The sequence below is a fragment of the Mandrillus leucophaeus genome, unplaced genomic scaffold (genome assembly GCF_000951045.1).
Source record: "Mandrillus leucophaeus isolate KB7577 unplaced genomic scaffold, Mleu.le_1.0 Scaffold1135, whole genome shotgun sequence".
NCBI lineage: Eukaryota > Metazoa > Chordata > Mammalia > Primates > Cercopithecidae > Mandrillus > Mandrillus leucophaeus.
Window position 1 is genome coordinate 144171 of NW_012099599.1, and position 14123 is coordinate 158293.

Consider the following 14123-nt stretch of genomic DNA (forward strand, 5'->3'; position numbering starts at 1 on the left):
TTACAGATGCCCACCACCATGCCCAGCTAATTTTTGTATTTTTAGTAGAGATAGGGTTTCACCATGTTGGTCTTGAACTCCTGACCTCAGGTGATCCACCCACCTCAGCCTCCCAAAGTGTGGGGATTACAGGTGTGAGCCACCCATTGAAACTGAATATGGAGGAAAGCACTGTGCTTGGGGATGGAAGGATATAAAGGGAATAAAGTAGGATCTCTGCACTCTGGTAGTTTGCTGTCTTGTCCTCATGGGATTCCCAGAGCAGTCAAGGAGACCAAAATAATTGCTCACTAGAGGTAGAAACTCCATATTTGGAAGCACAGAGAATTAGGAAAACTCTAAAGTTGGAAGCAAAAAGTTTCAGCTTATTTTAAAGTTTGATTCTAATTTTGACGAGCGATGGCTCGAGATGGAAGTGGCATCTCCTTCCTGTCGTACAGGGCAGGCAGATGCGGCTTGTTCCAGGAGGTCAGCTGGTCTAAGAGAAGATGAGAATTGATTTCCTTCCAGAGCAATGTTAACAATTTTGCAACTCAATTGTAATTTTTAAAGTCAGATCCATTTAAGAGGGAAGGAAAAGATTTTTCTGGCGCAGGAAAGCTCAATTTAGTAAATCCTTGGCCGAGGGATTTGCTCAAACTTTTGGTACTCACCCAAGCATTTGCCTGAAAAGAGTTTTGTCTTCTCTCGCCATTGTTGCAAGACACTGGTAAGGAAAGCTGTTTGAACTTCCTCAAAACATCAACATGTAATACTCCTTAAGCTTCCAACAGGAAAACGAGGTAAGTTAATATTTTCCCATGTTGATATATAATTGAATTAGAGTTTTACTTAACTTAATAAATTGCCACCTGGGGTAATAGAACCATGAGCAGCACTTAATTTCAGGTCTGCATCAACTGTGGTCACTGCAAGTCTGAGCGCCTATTACCATGACTCCCAAAGGCATCAGGGTAAGAAAATCATTTTCAAGAAAATTCTGGGAACAAACTGTATTAGCTTGGGGAGGCTGAGGTTGGGAAATTAGGGTCATGTTCATGCCTGAGTGCACTGTACTATACCACACACTGTGGTTGCAGTTTATATTATAATACTTCAAGATTAAGGAGGTACTCCCGGCTCAGATGAGGTAGTCCTCTGCAACTGTCTAGCCCAGCACAGTGCATCTCCAGCTTTATATTGCTGGGAGGAGAACTGGACTTCCAAAAGTTTTGATGTAACTTCACTCATGAAGATTCGCTATGCTCAATTCCACCGGTGAAATCCTTTATGAAGAACTCAGAAAGGTATGCTTCGGTTGTCAGATTTGTTGCCAATCTCTGTGTGCCACCTGCCTTCTATAACCTTTAGATAAGCAAACCCAGGGGTAGTGAAGCCTGATCTCTCCATCAATCTCAAGTTACTGTTGACTCAAGGTTCATTCTAACTCCACCATAACCCAATTTTTAAAAACAAAAATGTCTTTGCTCAAATAATAAAGAAGAAGCATCATGAGTTTCTACAAATACCTTCAAAAGACAGAATCCAAACAGAGGAGGAATATAAGGGTTTTGGGGTTTGTTTTCATATTTTCTAAAATGATATAAATAGGTAACAAGGACATTAAGTAAACCCACCAGGAGTTGGATTAAAAAGTCCTTATATTTATACTACGATATCTATTATATCCACAATAAAAAGTGAAGAGAAATTGTTGTGAAGCAAATTTTTACTGAAAAACAAAACTTCAACAAGAGGTTCAAGAGATTCCCAAAGGAAGGAATCCAAATGTTGGTTAAATTTAGGTGAAATAAATCCAGAGGGCTATTTCTGAGAGAACCAGGGCTTAGTGAGGACTGGCCTACCTGTCTCTGGCCATTTAACCCAATTTTTTATCATCTTACCATTGCTAGCCTTCTGCATTTTCTAGAACCAGCTGAATTTGTCAAAAGAAGCATTAAAGGAAAAATACACTAAAGTTGCAAATTAAGAACTGGTCTTTGCCTTCTTTATGTTTTGAAACTCAAAAAAACAAATCTTCTATGTGTAGTAGACTAAAAAGAGTACCCTAGAAATGACCTTCACTTTCAATACCTGAACAAACCAAGTGTAGTGATCCTAGGAGGCTGTTATCAGTCCACATTTAACAGAAATTTTCTTGATACTCCTAAGTCTTAGATAACTCTTTCAATATTGAATCACTAATTCCTAACAGACAATCAATGAATAATCTACGGAATGGCATGCGTGAGTGTATAACACTGAATAAGTTCATCTATAATATACATATTTATAACTCAGTGGTTACACTTTCTAGAAATTTCCCCTTGTTTTGAAAAGAACCGCAGTAGCAACAGAGGCAAACTGGCCTATGACTGATGTTCTAGGAGAGAAAAGAAATTTTCCACACAATGTCTTTGCCAGTAGGGTGGAAAGAACAAGCTTTACAAAGTTGACTACACACGTTTAAATGAAATTCTATGATCTACAATTCAATGTAATTTTACTATCCCCATACAAGATTACCTGGCCTTCCACATCACACTTAGCATGTTAAGGAAGTGGGGGCAGGAGGTACAAATTGGTCAGTAACCTACTATACTATTAGGCACAGTTAATTGCCTGTCACTGCATGTATAATATTACACCAAAAGTCTCCCTCAAAGCAAGTTGTTATTTCATTTGATAAACTGCAGCCTGGTTCGTTTTTATCTGCCTCCTGTACTTCCCAACTTGGATGTCTCTCTACTGAGCCCTTCCATAAAGCCGTATTTCATGTCTTTGAAAAATGATCTTTAGATGCATTTCTCTGGTAGTATAATGTCCAGTGATTTTTTGAAACAAAATTTAAATTGGTTGAAAGAGCCCCATAACATCATGATAAGTAGGAAAAAAAGATAGTAATTAGAAAAGAAATTTTCCTAACTTTTTCTCTTCATGAGTAAGCAAACCAATTTGTTCAGACTCTCAACATTACAAGTTGTGGGGACGGGTGAGGATGGGGAAACTAGTACTTTCTACAGTAAAGATACAACAATACGTCTTATTCACGTGTGCAATGCAGACCAGGCAAAAGTTGAATCTCAACTCCTCACTTATATTAATACTTCTGTGACCATGAACAATTTGCTTAATATCTGGGGGTCTCTGTTTTCCCATGTACTAAATGAGGAATACAAAAACTACTTCACAAGATTGTTGTGACAATTAAAAATACAGTACAATCTTAGCATTCAAAAGAATACCAAGGAGATATTAAATGTTCAATAAATGTTAGCTATTAAGTAAAAAGTCTCACACTGACACTTCTATCTGAAAAAACCAAGAATTAAAGCTCTGTTTTGCTTCCTTCACTCTGTGGTGTCCAGCCAAAGCCTTCTGTGTCTATGAGTAAACAGGAAAGTGCCCAGGGAACACCTCAAATAATTGAAAGCCGGTTTGACTTCAATGGAGGCTTAGGTCAAATTTGCTTCCAAGTTTCATGGATTAGTGCTAATTGTCCCATGGTGTCAGCCTAATTTTGCCCATCAATAAATTACTGGTTCACATTTTTGGTGGCGTTCTCAAAGGCAACTCAGCCTGTATTATTCAAGATGGATTATTTCAAAGGCAATTTGAAAAATGGTGAGAGAACATAATAGTTAATCCTTAGAAAGAGAATTTGCAACAAGATTGTAAAACGTTTGGTTAAATACTAGACTCAGGATGTTGAATGCTGAAGTGCCAAGTACAGTACTTTCCAAGTAGAGAAATTCATGGCAAGCTGCTCATTTCCCTGGACCTTCTCCTTCACTCTCACCTCCTTTCTCTTTCTATACCAGGTTCTCCCAGCCTTCCTATCACTGCTGCTATCCAACTTTGGCCACCATTCGGAGAGCAGGTTGGAAACAGGATGGGCCAGATTGAACAGGAGGAACGCCATGCTCCCATGCATGTGAAAAGACCATGGACACACACAAAAGCACACTCAACTGCATCTTGATACATCCCAAAAGCAAACTCCTGCAGAGAGCTTCAGGATGAACATATGTTTGCTTCATTATGAAGCTTAGGATATTCTATACCTATCTGAACTTCTGAACTATACAGATCAGTTAGACTGCTTTAAATCACCCTGGTGCTTTTTTGGGAATTCCAAATTACTGATGCTATAAGGATTCTGTCATATTCTCATTCCCTTTCTCATTCCCAAGGGTCCTGAGAAATCATGCATTTGGGTCATTCCCAAAATGCATGATTTCTCAGGACCTTTGGGAATCACCATTGTTATTTTTTGGGAATCCTAAATTACTGATGCTACAAGGGTCCTGAGAAATCATGCGTTCTACTAGCTTTTAATTGGGGCATGGGGGAAAGGTATTTGAACATATAATGAAAGCCAGAGGCCCTCTTTCTCTGGTTAACAGTTGTGTGTACACATACACAAGCAAAGGAGCAAAATTTTGTGTACAAATCTTAAATCTCCCAGATCTCCTGAAGTCCATCCATGATTATCCTGGTGGGGCATGAACCCAAGCTTAGATCATGGATCCAACTAACCCCATATATTTTAAAATTAAAAAAAATTAAAAACTGAAGTCCAAAATGATTCCAGCAGGATTAAGTAACTTGCTCAACAAAACACATTTGTCAACTGGGAACCAAACCCATATCGTCTGACTCCTAGTTAAATTCTATTTCCCCAGTAACTTTTTTTTCTGTCTTCCATTGTCTTGGTGGTAAAAGAGGATGTTACTTGCCTACTTCATGGGATGCTTCGATGGAATATTTACTAAAACTTTTGCACATCACAAATATTTGGGCCAGGTACAGTGGCTCACACCTGTAATCTCAGCACTTTGGGAGGCTGAAATAGGAGGATTGCTTGATTCCAGGAGTTTGAGATCAGCCTGGGCAACATGGTGAAACTTCATCTCTACAATACAAAAATTAGCCGGGTATGGTGGCACAAGCCTGTAGTCCCAGCGACCCAGGAGGCTGAGGCAGGAGGATCATCTGAGCCCAGGAGGCAGAGGTTGCGGTGAGCAGAGATCGCACCACTGTACTCCAGTGTGCTCCAGCTCAGGCAACAGAATGAGACCCTGTCTCAAAAAAAAATTAATTAATATTTGCAAGTAATTCCTCCCCACAAAACTTTGATGTTTGTCATTACTTGCAGAATATTAATAACAGCTACCCTAATTACAGATGAATTAGGCAAAACATCTTTTTTTTAAAAAAAAAAACCCACCTTGTAGTGTTATTATTACTAGGCAAATAGTCATTAGTATGCAACAATTCTCACATTGTGTACTCAGATTTGGTTATGATAAACTCAACACAGCTACAGCCTAAATGAATTTATGTAAAACACTGACAAAAGCTAAAGTTATTATAGTTAGTCTCATCTCTATTTAGAAGAGTGTAGAAATATTTTTCCTCAGGGGGAAAAAAATGAAATGTAGACATGGTTTGGGGTTTGGGGGGTTTCGTGTTTGGTTTTCCCAGGTGCCCCAAATTAAACTAACTCCCACTTTCTGGCTATCACTCAAACTGAGTTGACTTGGCTACTGCTTTCCCAGATCCTCTAAAAACTAAAGGATTTTCTTCTGGCATTTTAATCAGTGATTAACTACTCCCTTCTTTTTCCTGCTGGGTTAAGTAAAAGACCCATATGCTGGGTGTTCTAGGGAATTTGTTAGGCTATAGATCACAGCCGTAGTGCAAGCCATGATGTGTCTCAAGGGAACTAAAGAAGCCATAAGGAATGTCAAGAGTCACCGGGTTAAAGCCACATTAAGACAGCTGTTACGTTAATGAAGGCCCTGCTTCGAAGAGGAGGTCACTATATGGAAAAGTATGAACTACTCTTTATTGGTTTGATCCCATGTCCTCTGAAAGTTAATGGGCCGTTATTATTATTATCCTTTGACATTCACTGAGCCAGATGAGAATGCTGGGTGCTGTACAAGCTACATGGGTTTGAAATATATTCTGTCTCCATCCTTAGTTTTGACAAAGGCAGGAATGAAAGAGAGCAACACCGAATACTCCTCAGTTTTCCATCACACTCATTGTCTGATCTCTTTACAATAAATGTTTTGGTTTTTGGTTTTTTGTTTTTTTGTTTTTTTTACTCACATTGAGTTCAGAGCTGATACTCGGCCTATCTTAAAAATAGATCTAGTGCCAGTGGCTCACACCTGTAATCTCAACACTTTGGGAAGTCGAGAAGGGAGGATCACTTGAGTCCAGGAGCTCGAGAGCAACCTGAGCAACATAGCAAGACCCCATTTCTACAAAAAAAAAAGAAAGAAAAATAATTAGCCAGACATAGTGGCACACACCTGTAGACCCAGCTACTCTGGAAGCTGAGGCGGAAGAATCACTTGAGCTTGGAAGATCGAGGCTACACAGTGAGCCGTGATTAAGCCACTGTACTCCAGGCTGGGCAACAAAGTGAGACTCCGTCTCAAAAAAAAAAAACAAAAACCCAGATCTAGTAGGTGGGCTTGACCAGTTACAGAGGACAGGTACCAAATCCTGAAATATAGTGGCCACCTAAAAGACACATGATTGGACCTCACCTAACATTTGCAGGTAATCACAGAACTATAATAAAAGCAAAGTAGATTTGAAACACATTATTTACAACATTGTTATCTATAATATTATACTATTATAATATGATTTAATTTGTCTGCCCATTTGATTGAGAGACAGAGTTTTTCTCCCCACCGCACAGAAATGACCTCCATTAACCACAAATCATGTTATATTAATATGCATATTAATATCATTACATTGACATAGTAATATTAATGGTATGTTAATATAATATTTATAGTAGTATATTATATAATATTACTATATCAATACTGTATTAAAATGTTTTTCTATTAAAATATTATAATTTAGTTAATAAAGGTTATTTCTACACTGTGCAGTGGAGAGAAACACTGTTTCCCAATGATAATACGTTTCCTAACTTTAAAACATCAGCCCTGTGAACCTTGGTGTATCTACAACTCTTCCTTTCACTCACCTTCCTCCCCGCTTCTAGATTACACAATCAGTTGCCCATTCTACCTCTGAATACCTTCACCACCATCTCTTCCTTGCCATTCCCACTGCCACTACCTATCTCATGCCATAGCCCCCACTCCCTGTCACATCAAATGTGAGCTCACTAGCCTGAAACCCAAGACCTCCACAGGATGTCTTCAACCTAGCTACCAAACCCCATTTCTGCCACCACCCTACCACTCCTTACATTCTAATCAAACTAACCATTCTCCCAATATGACTAGAGTGAAAATGAAAGGTCATCTTACATGTAACCCACCACTTCTACCTCTCTGTGCCTCCACTCATATAATTCCCTATTACTAATATACTCTCCTTATGCAACTGGTCCAGTGAATATCTATCTAGCCTGGAAAGTTCATCCTAAGTCTGCCCTCTGGGTCCAGCACAATGGCTCATGACTATAATCCCAGCCCTTTGGGAAACCAGGGCAAGTGGATCGCTCGAACCTGGGAGTTCAAGAACAGCCTGGGCAACGTGGCAAAATCCCATCTCTACAAAAAATTATCCAGGTATAGTGGCATGCACCTGAAGTCCCAACTATCTGGGAGGCTGAGGTGGGAGGATCACCTGAGCTCAGGAGGTGGAGGCTGCAGTGAGCTGTGATCGTACCACTGTACTCCAACCTGGGCTACAGAATGAGACTCTGTCTCTTAAAAAAAAAAAAAAAAAAAAAATTAAATCTGCCATCTTCATTTATCTCTGTTCATTCCTTCAGGATCTCATCCCTTGAGTTCATGTCCTTTGCAGGGACATTTATGAAGCTGGAAAAACCATCATTCTCAACAAACCAAACACTGCATGTTCTCACTTATAAGTGGGAGTTGAACAATGAGAACACATGGACACAGGGAGGGGAAAATCACACACCAGGGCCTGTTGGGGGTGGGGGGTTAGGGGAGGGATAGCATTAGGAGAAATATCTAATGTAGGTGATGGGTTGATGGGTGTAGCAAACAACCATGGCATGTGTTATACCTATGTAACAAACCTGCCCTTTCTGTATAAGTATCCCAGAACTTAAAGTATAATTTAAAAAAAAAAAAAAGGGGGGGCACGGTGGCTCATGCCTGTAATCCCAGCGCTTTGGGAGGCCAAGGCGGCCAGATCACAAGGTCAGGAGTTCGAGACCAGCCTGACCAACATGGTGAAACCCCATCTCTACTAAAAATACAAAAACTAGCCGGGCCTGGTGGCATGCACCTGTAATTCCAGCTGCTCAGGAGGCTGAGGCAGGAGAATCGCTTGAACTTAGAAGGCAGAGGTTGCAGTGAGCTGAGGTTGCACCGAACTGAGGTTGCACCACTGCACTCTAGCCTGCGTGACTGAGCGAGACTCCATCTAAAAAAAAGAAAAAAAAAAAACCTTATCCTTTCCTCTTCTCAACTCCCATTGCACTTTTTCTCTTTCTGCACTTATCACGTCTGTGTTATTTTTAAATTATTTGTATGTCTACTTTTTTACCTTTCTTAGATTGCAGCTCCTTGAGAGACTTAATTGATCTTAGCATTCCTCGACTTTCCTAGCACCATGATGACTATATGGAAGTTTGAAGAAAACAATCTCTCTGACTGAGCTCTGCAGCCTGGAAGAGGCTATTTCTGTAACATTCTGTAATAGGAGAGTTAATTAGCTGCATCTATGAACGTGTTGATGAATCTAAGGACCATGTCAACTGACTAGTTCACTGCCGAGTCCCCAGCCTGCAAGTTAAGAATCTGGAAACAACACACAACATTTGCAGACAAGGTAACCTAACTTCTAGGGTGGTGAGGAGTTCCAGGATACCCTAAGATATCTGCCATCTTTCAAACCCTGTTTTACTAACTCCAGGGGAAAGTTCCTCATTAATGATGAAAACATTATTCTATACTCGATAGAAACATATTACATCTAAGTAGCCTTTCCAGAAGGTTCAGAGCGCCTCTAAGAGTTCAAAAGATAATTTAACATGTTCTTTAAGTAACATAATTACTTGAAATGCTTCTTAATTATAAAATCTTTAAAGGAAGGAATTTCACGTTATGCACCTTTGCACATTTTCACAATTGAAAGGTCACAGAGATGAAGCATATGGGATCCAATTATCTCTAGACTCACTTTGCAGCTATGCCACCTTGGGTAGTTACTTATATAGTCCAAGTCTCAGTTTCCTTATTTGTAAATGGAGAGTAGCAATCATAGTACCCACCTAGGATTTTAATAATGATTCAATGGGTTAATTCATGTGAAGCACTGAAAATAGTGCCTGGGACAGAGTAACCACTCAAAATTTATTTGCTCTTGCTTGTGTATCACCCCCAAAGTCCATTTAGTGTTGGTGCACAATAAGGATTCCTGAAATGTTGAGTAAGTCACGTGAAGTGGTGGACTTCTGTGTGTCATAAATGATATAGTTGTATTCCTTCAGTAATAATCATCAAAGTCTTAACAATATGCATCCCTAGTAAAGAGCCATTCCTAATATATTTTTGGCAGGGGTTGACATATGTTTTAGATGAGAAGATGCTTGTTTGTTTCCTGTCTGGACTGAAGTAGGACACAGAGGTTTGGGCAACAGTACCTGTACTCGGGCCTCGGTGAGCTTTGCCCTCTGGGCCAGTTCCTCCCTAGTATAAATGTCAGGGTAATGAGTTCTCTCAAAAGCACGCTCCAGTTCCTCCAGCTGTTCTGCTGTGAAGGTGGTTCGGCTTCTGCGCTGTTTCCTCTTTAGTGGTAAATCTGGTTCAGAGTCAATATCAGAGCCTTCATCTGATTGGGGTGCTGAGGCTAAAAGCACAGAAGAAAAAAACATCATAAAATGTGAATCAAAAAAATAAAACTGAGATTGAATCCAAGTTCTCTCTCCAACTGCAAGACCTCATTACAGTGGTCCCTATACCAAAAGTAAAATAAATGTGGATGAAAAAATAAGTCTAACCAACCCATAATAATCTAAATCCTGGTCTACGGTGCATTCCCAATGTCTTCCATGGACACCAAGCGCCCCCCGCCACCACAGTCCTGCATCATTAAATAATATTTAATCTCTTCCCCTACTCTATCTTTCTGTCCCCTAGGCAGAAATAATTGCTCATTGCATCTGTCATTCTAGACCAATTATGAGCTCTTAGAAAATAGGGACAGGCCTTACTCCATTTGTATGGCCCTATGCTTACTACTTAATGGGTGTTTCCTTCGTGTCTAATGAATGAATCACATTGAGTTTTGTTTCTGATAAATTTTCACCACCCTTTACACCTGGAAATCTGTTCAATGTGATTTTTAAAAATATTCCAAACTTGACCTAAGAAACCAGTAACAGTAAACTATTCCCAGATTCCTATGTGTTTATAGACTCCACTGCTCTTATAAAAAAAAAAAAAAGTACATTTAAATCTAGTATCTTATTACCAGATATGGGGAAATGCTTTAAAGAAAATACACATACTAGGCCAGGCGCGGTGGCTCAAGCCTGTAATCCCAGCAGTCTGGGAGGCCGAGACGGGCGGATCACGAGGTCAGGAGATCAAGACCATCCTGGCTAACACGGTGAAACCCCGTCTCTACTTAAAAAATACAAAAAATTAGCCAGGCCCTGGCGGGCACCTGTAGTCCCAGCTACTCGGGAGGCTGAGGCGGGAAAACGGTGTGAACCCGGGAGGCGGAGCTTGCAGTGAGCTGAGATCTGGCCACTGCACTCCAGCCCGGGAGACAGAGCGAGACTCCGTCTCAAAAAAAAAAAGAAAAAAAGAAAAAAAAGAAAATACACATACTATGAAAATGTAAATCTCTAGAACTGACTCGAGAAGAAGCAGGCAAGCATTGTCTTGTGAACTGTCCCTAAACTAAAGTTTAGAGTCTGGGACTCTGCTGAATAGGCGGGCATCTGTCCAGGACAGCTGCTTTATTTAAGAAACCCAACGCAAAAAAAAAAAAGTATGGTCCCTTTTGTAAAAAAAAATATAACGAGTTTCAAGAAGGCAACAACAGATCATTAACCCAATCCCAGGGCCATTCTGAGTGTGTGGCCCTGAGCAACTGCATAAGACAAAAATGCCCCTGAAGCCTCTCTGTGGTGGCCTAACACACACAAAGCTTGTGCGTATTTGCCTGTACTCATATGTGGAAGGGAACTTCAAAATTGAGTGGCCTGGTACATGGGCAAGAGAAGCAGGAACTGGGAAATCAGATAGAAATTACGTTAATGATACATTACGGTTAGTACTCCTGTAAGAACTGGGTCTGAATCTGTGGCTGCAACTAGCAAAGCCTGGGCACCAGTGGTTCCATTTTTCAGGCCAGAATTTGATGAGAGCAGGGGTGGAGCAGGCATTTTCCCTGTTTCTGCTAAGAATGCATTAGGGATCCCATAGCAAAGTGAACCCTTACAGTAATAGAGTAACACCGGCTATAGAGGGTTCTGCAGTGTGAGGGAGAATGCATCAGACCGGAGCTCTGGGCAGGGACAGCAGCCCTCTCTCAAGATCCCAGATACTGGTGTAGTGGGCAAAGGTCTGTCAAAGGGTTATCAGGCCACAGACCCTGAGCCTAGAGGGGGAACCAGAGCAGTCTGGCTCTTGAACACATCCAAATGTGCTCTGAAAATTCTCCCAAATAACTAAGGGATCCTGTAAAGAAGGGGCCGAGGTTACTGTCAGTAAATGCAACAGTAATCCAGAAAATTGTAGATTGTTAATGTCAATGTTATGCTAACTCATTTGTACCCTCAGGCTGATAGGACCTGGGGAAATGAAGGTGGTGCTAGAAGCAATGTGAAAATGTGTAAGTCCTATACTTCTAATTCTCTTTTATCTTAAATTCCAACTTAACTCTGCCCTACAGAAATCTAAAATTTCATTATATTTCAGTAGAAATTTTAAACTGCCCCAAATGGTACACATCCAAAATGAACCCATAAATATGATTTTCAGTTTTCTAACATTTTAATACTTCCATACTTTATTTACATCTAAACATTATGAAACTAAGAGGCAAAAGAGTAAATTAATAGTGTATGTGATAATTTTTTAAATATACCTGAAAACAAATACATGTGCATAAAACAAGAGAAGTATTATATATAATGCATCTAATGTGTGTTAGATATTACTTTTGATTTTTCAATTATCTAATTTAATATGAAATTGTTTCATTTAACATAAATCTTATGTTAGGATATTTTACTATTAAAGAAAGAAAACTAGACTTTCTCTAGCTATGGCAATATTTTAAAGGACTATTAACATGCTAAAAAATACGCCATGCATTGCATTATAAACTCCAAAAGCTCCCAATGCAACTTATATTCATGTATGATTGATAAATGTAAGCTAAACTAAATGAGCAATAATTTGTGCTGAGTCATAGAGCAGTGTTTCATAAGCTTTTGGAGCAGTAGGATCACCTGGAGGGCTTGGTAAAACATAGACTGGTGGCTCCCTGTCCATGGTTTCGATTCAGTAGATCTCAGGTGGGCTCCAAGAGTTTGCACATCTAACACATTCTCAGGTGATTGATGCTGATTCTACTGACCCCAGACAACACTGAGAAGCACCTCTATAGAATACTCTGGATTAATTCTTGCCACTCTCAAAAGTTTCAGCTCTATAAAATACATCTGCACAATTAACTGAAAAAGACACTCCTACATATATGTTTTTATATTGTAAACAATATGCTCCCTAAGAAACAAATTATATATTCCCCTAAGAAAACAAATTTCCATAAAATATTTTCCTTCATTGCTTCCAGTTTCTAACCTTTCTTTCCAAAGTGAATTCAGGTGAAACACTCAGTAGCATTTAAAGACTGACCAAAAGCTTCCTCTGCCCAAGAGAACCCTAAATCTTTGCTTGCACATTCTCTTACTACGATCCCATTAGGATTATAGTATGTGGAAATTTTCATGTTTCCTTTGGGAGTCTCTGGGGTTATTAAATTCTTTCAAGTAAATATGATGTGCCATGCACTGTCAGGTCAATTAATCAAAATCATCTCTGGTTTCTGAAGAAAAAGACTGGTTAGATTTACAAGCACCAGCGAGAATTAATCCAGAGGGTCAAGACCACGATGTTTCACCTTAACAATCAACATCCCCCAGAATATAAACTGGGTGAGCTCAAAGCCCTTCTCCGCCTTGTTCACTGCTGGAACACTTAGAACACAGTAGGAGCTCAATAAGGACAAGTTGAATGAATGCCAAGTGTGGGACAAATTTTAGATTTGCTCCAACACTGATTTATTTGACACTGTTTTACATCTTTATTTTTAAAATGGAAATTCTTCTCTTAGGACATCTCCCAACATCTATTCAGATGGGCTTTGGAAGTCTGTGAGGCCTCAACAATCACTTTGAATGTTTAGCAGGTATTTGTATACCTGCATTGTTTGGAAGAATGATTACTAATTTTTTCAGTGGTTTGTGGGTTTTTTTAAAGATGAAAACTAGCATAGCTAGTAATGTAAAAGCCTCAGAATTTGGGACAGTACAGCTGTCAAATGGGAATACAGGTATCCTAAGGTGAGTTCAGGGAGGACAGAAACTTCCAGTGGAGGAGAAGGGCAAAAACTCCCTTGATCCTGACTTTCAGTATAAATATAGGCCATGAAAGCAGGGCCTGGTGATTCTTTAAAATAAAAAAAAGTCTCAGAATTTAAGAGTTCAATAGGACAGCCATTACCACCAAAAATAAAACTCTCTTTAACAAGCTTACAAATCACTACTCTTACTTCCAGACTGTTTATTCAAAAGCAATGGAAAGGTTGCCTCTAACTGGGAAAACCACCATACAGCATAATTTCAGAAGATGTTGAGGAAATGATTTGCCTGATTTTTCGGCTGGAAACTTAGAGAAACCAGATAATTTTTGGCAATATGAAGCCACAATCTTACAAGTTAATTCTAACTTTTCCCCATCTGTAAACCCCAAAGGGATGTGGGCTTCAAAATATGTAAAGTCAGCAACCCAAGATTAATCTGCCAGCTAGGAAAAACTAGCTATTTCTAAACATGGAAATACTACTATTTCTTATATCATTCAATAGAAATAAAATTTGTTTGTACAGTACTTGATTCACAATGATCACCTCAATTTGAT

At 39.5% G+C, this 14123-nt stretch overlaps 1 protein-coding gene across 3 annotated transcripts in view; it reads right to left on the bottom strand.

The window, feature by feature from the left end:
- The window catches only part of PAX3 (paired box 3), a 99803-nt gene that overhangs the window by 22975 nt on the left and 62705 nt on the right, over positions 1 to 14123 (bottom strand). For all 3 annotated transcript variants that reach the window (XM_011995984.1, XM_011995986.1, XM_011995981.1), the window contains exon 5: positions 9608 to 9813. In XM_011995984.1, the coding sequence (XP_011851374.1) occupies positions 9608 to 9813 (206 nt within the window). The remainder of the gene's footprint in view (positions 1 to 9607; positions 9814 to 14123) is intronic.